This window comes from Astatotilapia calliptera, chromosome 14 (assembly GCF_964374335.1).
Source record: "Astatotilapia calliptera chromosome 14, fAstCal68.1, whole genome shotgun sequence".
NCBI classification, from domain to species: Eukaryota; Metazoa; Chordata; class Actinopteri; order Cichliformes; family Cichlidae; genus Astatotilapia; species Astatotilapia calliptera.
The window spans coordinates 36384901-36403335 of record NC_137435.1 but is presented as its reverse complement, the minus strand read 5'-3'; the positions used below and the strand labels follow the sequence as shown (position 1 = coordinate 36403335).

Sequence of the window (18435 nt, the reverse complement as noted above, 5' to 3'; positions counted from 1 at the left end):
TTTGATGCAGACAAAGGGGGTTTTAGGTAATACACAAAAGTTGAAACACCTGTAGGAATTAGTAGCACCAGCTTTCAAGGTGTGATCAACCCCCATTGCTCCAGAACAGCTTTAAATTGTTAACCCATTTTGTGTTCCTTTAAGAAGGCCTTCTTGGAAAAATCTTGAAATGTACATTATATGAAAGTTTTGAGTAACCTTACCTTTCTTCTCTTTTTTTTTTTTAAACCTCTGGCAGTTCACCACTGCAATAAATAACTTGAAAAAAAATCTAAATTCTAAAGCCTTTGACCGGTAGTGTATGTGTTTACTTCAGATGGTGCTGGTGAATTATATACAGTAGTTATGTTAAAAAACAGACTACAGATGACAGACTACTAAATCAGAATAAGCATTTGGTTAAACACCATATGTATAAGATTCTAGGGCTGAGCATAGTAACCTCACTTTTAACTCAATTTAGAAGCAGAAAATTAAAGGTCATCCAGGTCTTTCGGTCTTTAAGACATTCCTGCAGTTCAACTAGTTCTATCTGCCTTCATGGATAGATAAAGTTGGGTATCATCTGAAAATGTATCCTATCCCTTCTAACATTACTGCCTAGGGGAAGCATGTATAACGTAAACAGGATTGGTCCTAGCACGTAACAAAAATTGGTCTTGGCATGGGCCCAATTAACCATTTGTGAGATTGAGGTACATAATTTCATGCCATTCTCAATAATTTTACCATGAATTTTGTCATTCTCCTGAAGTTCATACTTATGATTATCATAATTATAATATATAATTATGTTAATTATAAGGATTATTATTATTAAATATACTATTGAAGATCATTGTATCATTATTTAGGCTACCATTAAGCTTTCTGGATAACAGCAGGACATGAATGATACTTTATGAAGTAGTAGCATATGCTAGTTGTGTGTACTTAACATGATAAAGTGTAAACAGTGTTGTAAGGATTTATTTTAGCATTGAGGACAGCTGAAATGGTGCAAAATAATATTGTATTTTCTGAACTGAGTTTTAAAAAGACTCTTTAAAAATACACTTCTTTTACTTATTGTACATAATTTCTGTAGATTGGTGGCAGATTTTTAAGTGCCTGTTTTGGGGGGAACCCCCACCCCACTACCACCACCAGACAACCTGAAAACAATATCAGAATTTAATTAAAATGTACAAAAAGTGCATTACCATAAACATCTTTTATCAAAAGCAAGAACATATGTTGGAATGGAATAAACAGAATACTGTCCAAAACCTATTAAATTTGATTTTGCATTCATGTGGATCTTAAAGGTAGTGGTTAAAGAGTAAAAATAGCACTGACCACACAGATGTGGAATGGAGTTAACTGAAATTTTAAACTCTCCACATCCATCCAAATAGCACATGATAAACACAAATGCAGTTCATCTAGGCAGAATTTTGTCTAGCTCTGTACACTGTACAAATTTCAAAACACATTTGCATCTTTTACAAAGGAAAGGGGCTGCCTGGTTTACAGGATCAGACACACAATAGTACAGTACACTGGTGAAATGAAGCAGCCAAATATTTTTGAGGATATAGTAAACCTGGATAAGGATCTAACTTGTCTCTTTAGATATGGTGAAGGTACTACAAAATAACAGTTGCAATGCCTTAAAACATGTCTACTCCCTGAAGCTGGTATATAGGTACTCTCAAAAAAAATTAAACAGAATGAAGAAAAAACCAGATGAAGGTGGGAATAAAATTCAGACTCACAGTATAATGCCAGTTGCATTGTTCAGCTCAATTTTTTAAAGGTTTTAACAGGACAGGTTGTGTCTTTTATTATAGTAAAACTTCAGCATATGGCACTGCATTTAGAAACTATTTCGAAACTATTATACAGGCAAATGCAAGACTAATTTTTACTATATAATAATCTGCCATTATTTTTCAAGAATGTTGGAAGTACTACTAATAGACTGACATTTATATGGCACTTTTTTAGCCTTACTGACTAAGGCTTTAGTGAATAAGCCACTTTTAAACATACATTCATACTTTGTTTTATTATATATACTTTGCAAATCATTCTACATTGAATTTATGGGTTAAATTTGACATATATCGTCAGAAGGATCGCAGATTGACCAGTGTTTGTTAAATAAGAGAAAAAGATGGTCAAAGTAAACTTTATTGTCATCTCTGCTATATACAGTTCAGTATATAGAGAGACGAGATGACGAAGCTCCAGTTCCATTCAGTGCAAAACAACTCGGGAAGCTTAGGGAGCTTAGGGAATCTTGTGTGAAACTTTACATGGGATGTCATATACACTTTAAATGGGACAATGGTGACCATTTTCAAGTGGGTCTGTGAGACTGCTGAGCTGAATGGTTCTTGCAGAGACAGGCACCTGTTGAACTTTGAGGAATCCTGTGAAATCTCTGAACAGCGAAATAGGAAAATAGGTGTGCTCAAAAAGTGTTGCGAAAAAGTATTTTTTCCCTTCTGATTTTTTTTTTTTTGCATATTTGTCACATTTACATGTTTAAGATCCTTCCATCCATCCATCCATCCATCCATCTGTGCTCTTCCGTATCAGGGTTCCAGTGGGGCTGGAGTCAATCCCAGCCACTAAATTTTAAATTTAGACAAAGATAACCTGAGTAAATACAAAATGTAATTTTTAAATGATGACTTTGAGAGAAAACAATATCCAAACTGGGACAGCCCTGTGTGAAAAAGTAATTACTCCTTTTTGAACCATTTATTAACTTTGACAAACCATATGAATTGGAAAGCTGAGTTCAGTTTCACTAGCCACGGCAAAGCCTGATTAAATGGTAAATGGACTGGTTCTTATATAGCGCTTTTCTACTCATCTGAGCACTCAAAGCACTTTACACAACTTGTGCATTCACCCATTAACACCAGTACATTTTTCCAAGTGCTTTATAGCTAACATTCACACACATTCATACGCCGATGGACGCATCGGAGAGCAATTTGGGGTTAGTATCTTGCCCAAAGATATTTGGCATGCAGGGGAAGCCAGGAATCGAACCACCAACCTTCCGACCAGTAGATGACCTGCTCTACCACCTGAGCTACAGCCACCCCACTGCCAGACCTCTTGAATAAAGAAGTCACTTAAATAGAATGTGTCTGATAAAGTGAAGTATGATAAATGGTATCATGAAGCAAAACATCATGCCAGAAAGAAGCTCTAGAAAAGATGAAAAACAAAGGCATTGGCATCAGTCTGTAAAGGGTTAAAAGGGAATAACAGTGAGATTCATTATCAACAAATGGAGAAAACTTGGACCGATTTTGGTAGGCTGGCAACTTGTTGGAAGGTTCACCACTCCATTTTTATTTTAATAACCCCAAATTGCTCTTGAATGCATCCATCAGAGCATTAATACATGTGGATGTTAGACAGAAAAAGTAGAAAAAGCATAGAAAGAAGATGCTTGTATGAATGGGTGAATGAGTAATGCTGTATAAAGCCCTCAGGTTGAGTAGAAAAGTAAGCATTCAACTAATGTGACTAGGGATGGGTACCGGTGTCCGGTGCCATGATGGCACCGGTTCTGACATAAACGGTAGTAACCAGACCGAAAAGCAGCGCACATTTCGGTGCTTTATTTCGGTGCTTTTTTTTCCTGAGCTGTGATACACTTCTAGCCAATCATTTTACGTTTCCGAGGATAGTAGGCGGGGCCAGGTACGTACGTTCTGTTAGAGCAGAGCTACAGATTAAAAATGCCCAAGGCGAAGCGGTCAAAAGTCTGGCTGTACTTCACAGCAAAATATGCAAACTCAGCAGCAACAAGTGCTTTAAGCTGATACTGTGATACTGTCAAAGGAGGTAACACCAAGAATCCGATTAAACAGCTGGCGACGCATAGCGTTTTTTTTAAAAGCCGAGAAATGCGCCGTATTTGATAGCTTGCTGCGAGACCTCACACCGTGCACGTCGGGTGGGTTGCCAGTTATCGGACCCGGAGCAACATCCCCCAAAACCCCGAAGAATAGAGTCCTGGCCCCTAGCCCTGCCAGTGTAGCAGAAATGATGAGGATGATGATGATGCAGCAGCTGTTCTTCTCTGCATGAGTAGCTTAATGTTGTTAGTGTGTAATTTACGTTGAGTAGGCTAACCACGTTATTACATTAATGCAGGTAAGGTGAACTAGCAAACATCATCATAGCTACATGCGGCTGTCTTCTTGTTTAATGGCAGATACTCCCTTCACCCTGGACAAAAAGGCTAAAATGACCAAAGAAAAAGTGGAAAACAGTTAAACATGAGAGGTTTTTGGACAAAGTTTGTGTTTTTTCCATTGATTAAGCACTGCTTCCAGCCAAGAGTGATACCATGCCACATAGCTGCAGAAAAGGCTAACATTGTTATATTTTTACAAAAAAACCCCAGCTGAACATGAGAGGTTTTTGGACAAAGTTTGTGTTCTCCATTCTTTAAGCACCGGTTCGAGCACCGTTTAAGCACCGGTATCGGATAAAACCTAAACGATACCCATCCCTAAATGTGACCTACCTTTATAGTGAATGAATCAAACTAGTGTTGCATGATAGTCTTGACTCCCTTCTTGGTTCTGTTTTGGTTGCTTGGTTCTGTTGTGCTACATCTTGAAAAAATTCTAGCAAGAAAACCTGAGTAAGACAAGTAAACTGGAATGACATTTGTATGTGCGGCAGCAATTATGTAATGTAAAACCTACCAATTGACCCTATGTGAAGCAGTATTTAGCCTTCAGTTATGACTAAAAAACACTGATTGCTTTTTTGTATTTGCATTGATTGGATGCTGTAGAAGTAGACACATTCATAACCAATTACTGCCACCTATGTTCAATCACCTACACAGACCACTTTCAGAAACACAGGGTTTCATCAGAACCAGACTTGGGATTCTAAAAGAGATGAGTAAGAAAATTTATTTGTCTGAGAAGCATTATAAAATGCACTGGGATGGCCCAGATACAGACTCAGAGACTAGACTGTAGCTACACTTCAAATGTAGAAGACGACTAATCCTCCACACACGAGGGCATCCTGGTAAAATATTAAAGGATTTGTAGGACACATTATGGATGTGAGAACTATTTTCATAACAAAGACCAATTTTTGCCTATACTATTAACATTGCGGCCCCAAAATAGTTGTACAAAAAAACCTAAACAAACAACAACAACAAAAAAACCCCATAAGATATCATCAAGATATGTTCACAGTTTAAAAAAAAACCAAAAAAAAAAAAACGAAAAAAATAATTGTGCAAAATTTAATTTCTTTAAGATATTTGATGAGGTTAAAAGTCAAAAGTTTATATTTTGTGTTTACTCAGGTTGCATTTGTTTTATTTTATATTTAATCTGAATGTACATCTTAGCATGAGGATAGAATTTAGAATGTGTTTCACACAAAATTAAAGAAAGCAGAGGTGCGTGGAATATTTTTTCTCAGCACCTTTGATCCAAACCAGTTCTAAAGATGTAGGAACATATTCTCCTCCATTTCTCAATTAAATGTATGAGTACCTCAAAATTGAACTGACCTGAAAGTACTTGAGGGAACCGAAGGCAGAGGTTATATAAATGTGTATAAAACTAATGAAATTATAAAACACAAGATGACCATAACTATGAACAGAGCACAATAGTCAGTGAAGGTGGTAAGCATGTTATCCTTATAATAAAACAATACTGGGTGAAAATTAAATATCAATCCCAGGATACCCATTCTATTTAAAAATTGAACATAAATTCTTTATCTTATGTATGCATAACATTTCAATATCAATTTTTAGTACAATTTATTATAATAGATTTTATCATACATTAACAACTACAGCAGCTTTTGGCATCCACACAACAGAATTTTAAAAAAAAATCATGAAAAATTTAATTTTCAAGCTAAGGAAAGAGAAAGTTTGAAATGTAATTGTCTTTTAAAGATTTGGAGCAGGGAGCATACAGGTGAGGTGTGGATGGGCACATTTTACATTGAAACAAAAATGGCTTTTAAAGTATGTTTTCATACTTTTCACCAGTGAGGTCAAAATACTTTACAGTCTGTACAGTTCAGCACACTACAAAGTTTACAAAGCATGGAGGAAAATGTACATTTTTTTAAATTTTATTTTATTGTTTTAAATAGAAAAAAAATTGTCCGATGGGCTTCTGCGAAGGACCAAAAAAAACATACAAATGTGTCACTTAAATCATTGTCCCTTTAGTTTTGTTTGTTTTAAATCTGTCTACCACGTCCATAATCATTCTTTCATGTTCACATTCTCTATCCCATTCTTTTCATATTCCAAGTAAATTCCTATTACAGTAGGAAAATCATTCCTAACTGGTCTACACAGTGGGGTTAGAACTGACAATCCAGTTAATATTGTTATTCTGTTGGTCACAGTTCAGTGAGGTGAAATGGTGATTTTTTATTTTTAAAAATTACTGTTAATGTATATAGTTGTAGCAGTACCTAGTACTGCTGAAGAAGTTTACCTTGCCCAGTCATAACAGAATCCTTTGCATCTTCTATCTGCACAACTGCTATGCTCCCACTGGTTGGTACTCTTGTGCTGTATAGCTAATCACACCTCAGTCTGTTGCTGTGAGTCCGTGATGATGGTCACCCCTCGATGAAGCTCATCCATACTGTCAAAGTCACTGCCATGTTCAGAGTCATCCAGCCCACAGGGGGTTGACATGTCTGAGGCTGATGATGCACCAACGGACAGTCGGATACTTCGGGACACAGAGTCATCAGTGTCCCCATTTCCTGGTGTTCGCCCACTCACTGAAGAGCTAAAAACTTCATTTGGCGCCTCCCCAGTGGGTATTTGATGGGGAGGTAGGTACTGGCTAGGGTGGAAATATGGTCTGGCATGCTGATGCCTTGTGCTCAGTGTGCTCTCCTTGGAAAGTGGTGTATTGGTAGAAAATGGTGCATAGGGCTCAGTATAATCCTCACCTGTGGGCAGTGGAGGTGGCAGTTGGTCTTGATTAAGGAACTCTTCTTCGTGGGGAGGGAGATAGTCACTGTCGATGTCATAGCCCCCTAGATAGTAATCTGACTCCAGTTCTCGAGTACTTTCGCTAAGGCAAGGGGTCGAGCCTGCTACTTCGTTTCCATGACTTGCCTCGTAGCCTGGCACCTCTTCAATGTCTGAGAGCCTCGGGCTTGGCATCCAGTCTGATGTATCCCAGTGATATGCTAGACGGTAGAAGGGGAAATGGTTAGCAATAATCTGAACTGTAAAAATGATAAAAATTCATTTAAGAGCAAACACTCCAATGTGGAATTGGAGCATGGAAACATGCCTTCAGTAAGCCCCAGATGGGCGTGGTAACATCAACACTACATGGAAGTGTTGAAATTCAGGAATAGGACAAGACATAGTCTATACAAAAAACCTGTTAGGTGTGGCATGCACTTTGCAGATTGGTGTTACAAATGTGACAGCATGCTCAACTTCTTGAAGAATTGGCAGCATACAAGCCATGCAGTCCTTCCCCCAAAGAAATAAATAAAATGACAAAACAAACAATAATAACAAAAACAAAACAGTAGAAATCCATTCAGTTCAGTTAGAGCATTATAAAATATCTTGTAAATTATCTGCAAGGAAGTCATTTAAAAATCTCCTTCTCTCTCTCTATCCATCTATAATGAGACTAAGTATATTCCATGGAAATCGTTTTAGTTTGGGGGATTTTCAGTACACATTTGGACAAACACAAACATACACACATTCTGATGGATGGAATTGGGGTTCGGTATCTTGCCCAAGGAAATGTTTACATGGAGGAGCTGAAGATTGAGCTGAATCAAACTATTAGTTAGTAGACAAGTAGCTCTAATTATGATTTATGGGGCAGATTTGTAGAATAAATTACTAAAAAAAGATTATTTGCCACTACAGTATGTCATTAACCTGGTGCTCTCTCTTCCCAAAAGTATTAAGCCCTATTCCAGCTCTTAAGTTGCACGTTTCTAATAAGCATTTACTTGCCCCACCAATCTACCACATGCTTATTATTATGTTGTTTCTATTCTTTCTCTGTGCTTGTTCTTTGCTTTCCTGTCAGTCAGTGGCAAGGTCAGAAAGGTCAGAACTGGTCAAATAGCTGTCTTGTCCACTGGGGATCACTGGGTTTTTCTATAATGTAGGCTTTGTGTGAACTGGCTCTTAAAATAAAAACAAATTTAAATTATGTTACGGTGTTTCAAAAAGGACTAAATATTTGCTTGTCCAACCACTGTCACAATTTCCATGGCATACACTTCCATTTACTATGTATGTCCAGTGGATTGTTTGATCTTAAGGTCAGCTTTCATACCTGAAATCACAGCAAGACATATACTTACCTAGACTGGTTAATTGTTTTAATGGAATGGAATTTCTTTGGATTAAGAGAAACTTCCTGTCTCACTTCAATACATCGTCTTGAATACGCTTTCCCATGGTATCTGTAGTCCTCTGGCATAGCATAAATATTCATTCTTATCACTTAAGTTTGGCTTACTGAACGAATAATTGACTAATGACTCTGAAAACTGAATTCAGATTTCATTTAAAATGAGTTTAAAAATGCCAGTGAAACACAAAAAAAGATTTCCATGCATAAAAACAGAATACAAACAAAACTTAATGGGAAAACTTAATAACACAAGAACTGGCACAGTAGGGTGGAAAGTAGAGTGGTCACCACCGTGGCCTATTTAGCGCAGCACAAGACAAGCTGTGGAATAACTTATCTATACAAAGCTTTGACCAGAGAAGGAGATGAGGAATTTACCACTGACAAACTATAGGGCTATAGGGGTACAAAGATACAGCAGGTAGACAAAATAATTTCAGTAAGAACCATTTGTTTCTGATTTCGTTTTTAATTTTAATGCAGACCATTTATGAGGTCTGTCCCTGACTATACACCTGATAGATACACCATAAAAATAACTATTGGGAAAGCTTCTTTTATGTCAATGTTCCTCCACAAATGTGCTGATGGTATATAAAGTTGTCACTGGAAACTGTTTCGAAAAGGGCAGTCAAGCATAACACTGGAGAGAAGTGTTATTCTTGTTATTCCCAAATGGAGAAGTGCTGAGGCAGGCAAAGTGAACGATAAAAAAATGTTTTATTGGCTGATCCAAAAATTAAAAGAATTCCAGAATTCAAAAAGGTGAAACAACAAAAGGAATATGCAAACTGACAATCAGATAAAAACAAAAGGAAACCGTTTTTTCTCACTACTGTTGTTTTTGTGCATTCTCATCTCTTCTGTCTTCCATACTCCTCCTGTGACCTGGAAATCAATCTCAGTCCACCTTTTAGAAATAATAAAATGTATCTGGAAGACAGAGGAGAGAGAAGACTGCAAAGGTGTATCCTGTATGAGTATGTAGCTCACTTAATTGTGTAAAAAAATATTTGTTGTAAATGAAAAAATACACCTCAAATATGCACTATGAAAAATGTCTGAACCTTTTTGTGTTGACTGTTGCATGTATTTTATTTATAGCCTACAGCATATTTAAAAAACAGAGGCTAACCCAAATGCTTTTGAGACAGACACATTTACATACATATAAAAACTAGGTTTCCAAAAAACCCAGTTTTAATATAGACAAAAGGCTGAAAGGTGGGTTTTGCTGTGTTCATCAGTTGTTGTGGAAAATAAAAATTCCAGGGATTTAGTGGTCATTAAAATGTGTTCAGAATTTTTAAATTCATGGTGATTCATCAGACACACTGCTCTCCCCCACATTTGCTGCCTTTATAAGTTAAAAGTATTCAAACTCAGTTGGTACTTTACCAACAGAGAAACGTTACTAGGTATTGATCAAGAAAAAAAGTTGGAGTATCGCAGAGTACTGCCAAAAGACAGTCTTAAGTAAATATTACTAATTCAGAGGAGAATGTGTTCAATGACCACTCACACAAAAAAATTCATTCTGCATAAATTCAAAAACAAAAACTTAAATCTATTTTGTAAATCTTGGTCATGCCATGATTCAAACAAGATGACTATTCATGTACATCCTTTCTGACTCATTGGCTAACAACCTTGCAGTGATAGCGTCTTAGCCAGTGAGCAACCAGTTTTACAGTCAGACTCATCCCTTCTTACCAAGACGGTGTGGAGGCAGATTTCTTTTCTCATGTATTAATCACATATTTAATCATATCACATTAGTTTAGTAATATCACTTTCTCACTTTACTATAGTAAGAGCACTCCTGTCACCAGTTTGCATGCATGTGGAATGTTAACACAGCGAGGCCATTGTAATGGGAGACGTTAAACAGATAGTGGGACTCCTTCTCCTTTTCAGGGATGTAAATCCTTAGGCGATGGCCAAGCAGAAAACAAGGTCATAATTCTCTCTGTGAGGGAGAAGGTATAGCCCCCCTGAGAGGGGCCAACATATAAGAGTTTGCGTTCTGTGTCTGTGTCTGTATATAAGATGTAAGGGCGGTGGCCACAATTCAAAGATGATCCTAGTGTTTCACTGGGATGCTCTCTCCACATTGCAATGTGTTTATTAAACCTGCTTCAAATGAAGCTCACTGGGTGTGTTGCAGGTTATTGTTAAAATTTCCACAACAAGGGCAATGGTGGAAACACTTTTACAGGATTCAAACTGAACTTCAGAAACCAACGGGCGACGTCACTATAGTACGTCCAACTTTTGGAGGGTAAAACACAGAACAGCCCGTCACAGCCATTACAGGGTTAATTAGTTAGCAAGCTAAGAAATTAATCTTGCTTCATCTTTATATCATTCTGACCATATTAGTTCTAGTTATTGTCACACAAAGAAATAAAGCAATAAAGCTAATTTTATGTTCATTCCCTGTCTTCAAAGTCCTGCATTTGGGCCCTGCTCTGCCTGCCACAAAGCATTTTTATGACAAATCCAATCATCAAAATCTATGTTGTTATGCAGTAAATAGATAAATAAAAATAAGAGCATTAATAGCGTGTGAAACTTCATTTTCCAAAATGCAAGAAATAGAATCAATCCAAAATCTAATTGATGCATGCTAAATCATCCAGCTAAGACAATCCCCCCAAAATTGATTCTGTTCATCTTGACATAGCATTTTCAGTGAGAGAAAAATTGGTCCACCCCAAGGATCTGGTCCCGCAGCACAAACAGAGTAATATTGCCATGGGCCCTGTGTCTACCTGGTTAGCCCAGTGAGACTGTGGAGGCAAAGACGACACAAGAGCTCTCGATTCTCACTCCTGGTTTATCCTTCATCACAACACAACTGAACACTGGCTGTGAGTGGAGCCCATGGACGCAATGGAGGTGCATGAGTATCGTGCCTGACGAAAACAAACGAGAGGAGTCCAACGACCTTGGAACAAAAACATCAGGTAGGCAATGATGCACTGGGCCAGGAACAGTCCAGAGCAATCCATTTTGCAAGAGAATTTGTAAGTTTGTCCGATGTTGACTTACTAATTTTAGTCCTGAAGCCAGTCATTTCATCAAGTTTGTTGGTACTCGAACTGGGACTCCTAGTGCTAACAGTTCTGACAGTTTCTGCGCTCGCTGTAAGTGCTTCAGTGGTATGCAAACTCCTTTTTGCACAGTTTGCGCAAAAACATGCTTTTATCAAGGCTTCCCTCGGGTAGTCTTTTGAAAAGAAATGTGCCTCTGACCAGTCCTACCAACGCACTTTCTTCTGATTCTTCCATTTTTGTAGCTCTGATGTGTGCATCAGTGTAATCGGTATACCAGGAAATTGACAAAAGCCCCCCTTTGCTTGGAATGCAAAGTGCGATTAAATGCATTATTTTTTTAACATTTTATTTTTTTCAAATTAATTAATCGCAATTAACGTGTTAAATTCCCACCCATATATAAAAAAACCTGCACTGAAGTATTTAATTTGTTTTAAATATCACTCCAGTTAAATTTCTGACCATTACTGCCTACTCCAGCTGCTTTTATCCTGAACTCCCCCCCACACCAATTAATTTATTGATATACCACTGAACTTATTTTAGTAGAACAAGAACACAATAAATAAATATAAATATCTCAGTTTTGAATCACAAATACAGATATAAACTGAAGCCACAAATTAGTTAAAAACCCAATCTATGAAACAAGTGTGCAAATATCACAATACTGCAATAATACAAATCATGTGCGAACATTTAGGCAGCCAGATGTATCTGAGGGAAGGAACAATCAAAGTACAGAAAGAAGGTGCTGTATTTCACACTATTGGAAACATTTATCTTCACTTCACAGGTAGCTGCTAGCCCATACTGAACTTCGCACATCTATGGCGACCTACCGCATCCCAGAATGCATGGCAAGGTGTACTTGCAATGTACACCTGTTAGTTGGGTTCCAAATAGCAGGTGCTGTTACTTTAGCACACACCACACAGCTTTCTCGTGTGGTCCCAGCATCCTACTCAAATAGGGGAAGCATGACGATGGAGATCAGCTGTGTTGGTCAGCCTCCCCTGACACCACATTCTAAACCCACTCCTCCACCAGCCCCCTGTAGTTGAGCCACAAACTACAAACCGCCACATCATTCTTACTTAGACTGTCTGTGTCTCTTGCTTGATTCAATGTGTACTAGAATACTGCTGTTTTGTCTCTGGCACAGGAAGTGCTAGATTTGTGCCTGTTTTTCTTTTAAGCAATTTTAAAACTCTTCCATATATCTGATTATCCACTCTTTTTGTTAGTTTCAAAATATCCAGCCTTAATTTTATTATCAACATCACTCTCCATCTTGCCAACAATCTTAGGACCCACTGTCTACCTTTAGCTGGCCGCTCCTCCCTGTGGCAATGTCAAAACTGACCACTCCCACAAGATTTGTGTTAATGAAATATATCGTTCATATATTTGCTGATATGCTGGTAAATTGCATGTATTCTAATATGACCCATACCATGCCAGTTTTGATACAATGCTATTTAAGCTGATTTTATTGAGAACATTTTATTTTGTCTACTTGCTGCAGGTAGATAAATGAAAAGATGAAGAGACAGGGTGTGGTAAAAGAAAGGTGGGGGTCGGTGGGCTGGAAGTCACCTCTATTGAAGGTTTGACCTTGGTCCATATCTGACACTGTCAGATGCAGAAAACAACAAGACACAAAAGTTAATGGCCAGCACTGTGCCATTTAAGGGCAGCTATATGCAGGAATTTAATTCTATCCTGATTAACTTGCTATAAAATAGTGCAGTAGGGACTAGTATCCCATTAGTGCAGTCATCTACTGCTGACCAGTTGGAATGAAACCCTGACAACCTTCAGCTTAATAAGTCACAATAAACTCAATAAACTGATCTAATTACAGTAGGTAGGAGTGTCTGTTAATGAAAGATAAAGTATGCTCCACATAGCAAGAGGACATTCAACTTATAGCTTAAGACACCTCTTTTAGTGAAATACGTCACTTACAAGATTGAAATTAGCAAAGAATGGGAGAGTGAGAGGAGAGACACAAAGTTGATAAGACATGGTACCTTCACTTTCGATTGTGTCGACTGCATCATTTACCAGTCGAATGACGGTCACTATGGAGGCTTGCAGAGAGAGAAAAGGAGCAGATATATAACATATATCTGAAATATAGGCATTCAGATTTGAAAATGCTCATCCTGTTGTCGGTCAAGTGTGTCCTCATGACCGAGTAATTAATTATGGCTGCCCACTACTTTCTCTGATCTCTGCAGAGGACTACCTCACCTGATTACCTGCTGTTTTAATGTTGGGAAGAAAAAGACACACTGCCAGACAAAGAAAATTTATAAAAGCAAAGAAAGTCATGTGGGAACAAGACATTATAAAACTAACATTCTTCTGCTTCTTGCCAGTTTTGCCAGATAAAGAGCAGGTGTGTTAACACCTGTCTTTGGCAAGCACAGGAAAGAAAATGGCAAAATAATTTGTACAACTGGGGAAAAAAATTCCAGTTAATTAACTGATGATTTTAAACAATGTAACTAGCATTTCTGAAGAATTACCATTCTGTGAAGTAAAATTAAAAATTTACTCAGAGGAATCTGTCTGTAAAAAAACAAACAAAAAAAACAACAACACAAAAGCAAAATACACAACTCCTTCACAAAAGCCACAACTACCAATAAAAGTTTGGAAAGCCACCAAAACGCCTTAGCTTGTCTGTGAATGATCTGTCTCACCACTTTTTATATCTTGGAATATCTATCCCACGAATTCCTACACTCAGCAGCGGGTCACCATACGATGTCACCTCCCATTTAAAATTCTGTATACTTGGAAACATTCTCGTTTGAAAGAAACAATGAACAGCCATATAAAAAAAGACATATTACATTTTCATTTTATGGGACAATGCAGATGACGGTTTAAGTTTCAGTGACAAAATATTATCCTTTTTTTTTTTCATTCTCCTCTCATCTCCTGTCTTGTACTCTGACATATACCCATCATTGCCCTCTCTATCCACTGCTACCCACGCTGACAGTGTCTTTCGGTATTTTTATCTGATTATTATTGGTTTTATTTGTTTCGTATAAGAATATTCACAAATATTTCAAAAGCATTTTGTCCCACAGGTGAAACCCAAATGTGACGGGCTGGTTTTGCATGGATAATGGTGAGCAAAACGAATAAAAAGAAGAAAGCAACTCCTGTTGCAACCAAAAGTTAAACAAAAGCAAACTAGAGTATTCAAAGAATCATGAAGCACTTTTCTAATGGGTGTGTCTTACCATTGTCATCACAAGAATCAGACTGAAATGAGCTCAGTGACTGGACCTCTGAGTTACTGCCTTTGTTGCTTCCTGAGAAACATGTTACTTCTTCTGCCATGTCGCCCACCTTACCTGTAGGAAAAAGTCAGGGGGTAAGGGAAGATTGTAAAGCAAGCACAACTCTGTGTATGTTATGCAAAAACATTTATCAAGACATCATATTTAGGTAGTGCCTTCAGTGGCTCCAGTTGTAACTGATAGTGTACCTGTCCTACAGCCTGCATTAAAAAAAACAAACATCTGGGATTGTTGACTGAGCAGCAAAATACAATTTAATGTTAGTACAAAGCTTCTATAATTCATGAATAAACCTGCATAGTAAACACTGCAATGCCTCAGTAAACCAAGAGTGACTTATTCTAACTAGGAGACAAATTGTATAAAATTCACTCACACTCATCATTATCCCATGGGCTCTTGCATATGGAGTCACAGTCTGAGCGACATGGTGAGACTGGTGGAAGGTTGGGGGCCACGCTGCACACCACCACCCCTCTCCTAGTGGTTCCTGAAAGGATCCTTGGTGACTCAGGGTGAAAGGTACTCATCTCTGTATGTTCCACACTGCGTCCATCTGCCATCTTCTCTAGCGTGGAACGTGGGTCTCCTTGGAAACAGGGCGTGTATGCCATGGGTCTCACAGGGACCTGTGGAGGTCCCATCATCCCACCCCCTCCCAACATGGCAGACTCCATACCTGGCTCTGAGTACAGGTTGAGAGGGTCTCCTGAGGTGCAGTGTAAGGTCTTAAACTGAACACCATTGGCCTTGTTAAGGAGTGCTGCAGTGGCTGGGTCCTGCACCAGAGATAGATTGTTCCGCGAGTAGTTTTTCTGGAAGACCTTCTTGCGGAATGCAATGAAGAGGATGATGAGGGTGATGATGACAAAAAGTACGACAGCAATGCCAATAAGCTCCTCCCTACCAACCACAGCATGACCAGCCTGCATGTCGGGGACAACAACAGGCCTCAGGCCACAGCGCTGACCCACAAAGCCTGCCGTGCAGTTACAGTAGAAGGAGCCGTGAGTGTTAATGCAGGTGCCACCATTCTCACACTCCCCCTCTGGATTCCTGCGGTCACATTCGTTCACATCTTCCTCACAACTGCAGGATAAAAGGATGGAAATAGAATGGAAGAGACCAGTGTGAAAAGCCTGTCAATAAAGAAAAAACTGCACAAGTATGTATCCATATGTAGCCTCACATTAATACCTTTCTCTGATGTTTGTAACCATCAACATATTATAGTGTCATTTATCTTCTAATAAAATCAGAGAGAAAAATGTGTTAAAAAGAGAAAGAAAAAAAAAGAAGAGTCATTTCACCTATAATTAAAATATATGAAAAGGGAAACATTTATGTAGGAAAAAAAATTGCTTTGAAAACTACAGACTCATCAGTTCTCAAAGATATAGTATTTGAACAACTTTCCAAACTTTGAAATTTTCCAAAAACAAAATTGTCCTAAATTGTAGACACCAGGTGACCACTTTCTAATCTGTGGTCACCCTAATCTCTACGCTGTGAGCAGAGTTACACTTAATAACCAAATGAAAGATAATGCACTAAATGTTTTATGTTTGTCTGATAACTGTTGGATTTGATCATTTGTAAACAACCTTTTTTTTTTCATTATTTTGTTAATGTGACTGTTCAGTGAGCAGCAATAGACCTCTGCTACACTAGGATCTGAATGAAGAGACATTGCTAAAGGGTGTAAGAATGACATTTGTACAGAGTGACTCAACTGTTCAGAATGGTGCATGCCAGGTTTGTGTGTTTTCACTCAGACTTACGTCAGGCCCCTGAAGCCTCTCCTGCAGCTGCAAAGAAATGCATTGCCAATGGGCTTACACACACCGCCGTTATGACACGGGTTGGGAACACATGCTGTTATCTCCATCTCACAGTGCCCCCCAGTGTACTGGGGTTTACAACTGCATGAGAACCCTGGGAGACAGACAAAGTGTAAGACTTCATTAAGAACAGATCACTTCTTTTAATGTACAGCACTCACTTCTATACAAACACACACACAATTTTGACCTAAAATAATATCATTTTTAGATTGAGCACTACAGGACTCATTAAAGGTGCTGGGGGCTGGCTTCGATGGAGGTGGGGAGCCACATTATTGCTCAGACTGCCCTGCAGTCATGTATATTGGTCCTCTGCCTCACTCTCCCCTCCTGGCTTTCATTTTATTGCAAACCCTCTAATCCCTCTATATACTTAGATTATTTAAAATAATACATAATTTATTTATATATACACACATATTATACAAGTAAATAGGACAAGTGTGTGTGTGTGTGTGTGTGTGTGTGTGTGTGTGGGGGGGGGGGGGGGGGGGTGTAGATCCAGTACTATAGAAGACGTGACTTGTACACATCTTCACAAATATGCAGAAAAAACAGACCCAGGGGATAGCCCCACTCCCAAAAAGGAAAATATACCACCAAGTGGAATATTTCTTACCTAAAGCTGAATAAATATATCTAATATTTATTAACCCTGATTTCATAGGGGAGTGAACTACTTGGGTTGAAAACAATTTGGTAAAAGCATCCTGGGCCTAGCTACGCAACATTGATGTAGTACGTACTTAAATGGTGGGAGTGAGCAGAGTTAATGCAGAAAACTCATGCAAACATGGGAAGAAAACACACTCTAAACGGGACCAGGGACCCTTGTTGCAGAGCAAAAACAACATGCTTCAAGAGATCAACCATCATCCCTGTGGCCAAGAACAACAAGCCCTCATGCCGGAATGACTACCGGACAGTTGCACTGACTTCCTGCACACCACCCTTAGCCACATGAACAAGAAACAGGGTAACTATGTGAGACTGCTGTTTGTTGATTACACTTCACTTTAACACAATAGTGCCCGGCAGACTGTTCACAAAGCTGAGGGATCTAGGACTCAACAGCCGTCTGTGTGCATGGGTGTTTAACTTCCTCACTGGCAGAACTCAGGTGGTGAGGGTGGGCAGGTGCGTCTTCGACGGCATCACCATCAACACAAGAGCGCCACAAGTGTGTGTACTCTCGCCACTGCTCTACTCCCTCTACACTTCAGACTTTATGGCCACTCAAGGCTCCAATACCATTGTGACGTTTGCTGATGACACAGTGGTGTTGGGCGCCAACTCCAACAACAGAGACTACAAGCCCATTATCATCAATGGAGTTCCAGTGGAGAGGGTACAGTCCTTCAAGTACCTTGGTGTCCACATCTCCTCAGATCTGACATGGTCTGCCCACATTCAGGTCTTGTCCAAAAAGGCTTGGCAGCGCCTGTACCACCTACAACAACTGAGGAAGTTCAGGGTTTCTCCAGGGATCCTCAGGACTTTCTAGGCACTGTGGAGAGAATCCTCACACAGAACATCACGTCCTGGTATGGAACAGCTGTGTCAAGGACATAAAAGCTCCTCAGAGAGTGATCTGTACAACATAACGTTGCTGCAGGACTGCTCTCCCCTCCCTACAGGACATTTACACCAGGAGATGCTTGTCCAGAGCAGCTCACATATTGAAGGACCTGTTCAACCCCAGCAATAAAATGTTCCAACTTCTGCAATCAGGCAGTAGGTTCTGCACCATCCGGGCAAGAACAGAGAG

The 18435-nt window shown here is 38.9% G+C and overlaps 1 protein-coding gene across 1 annotated transcript in view; it reads right to left on the bottom strand.

The window, feature by feature from the left end:
* Positions 1-5804: 5804 nt before the first annotated feature.
* The window catches only part of fat3a (FAT atypical cadherin 3a), a 170098-nt gene continuing 157467 nt past the window's right edge, over positions 5805-18435 (bottom strand). Inside the window, exons 25-30 of the mRNA XM_026192655.2 lie at positions 16605-16758; positions 15200-15912; positions 14764-14877; positions 13534-13593; positions 13097-13132; positions 5805-7230 (exon numbers count right to left, since the gene is read on the bottom strand). Of these exons, the coding sequence (XP_026048440.2) occupies positions 6608-7230; positions 13097-13132; positions 13534-13593; positions 14764-14877; positions 15200-15912; positions 16605-16758 (1700 nt within the window). The 3' untranslated portion in view covers positions 5805-6607. The remainder of the gene's footprint in view (positions 7231-13096; positions 13133-13533; positions 13594-14763; positions 14878-15199; positions 15913-16604; positions 16759-18435) is intronic.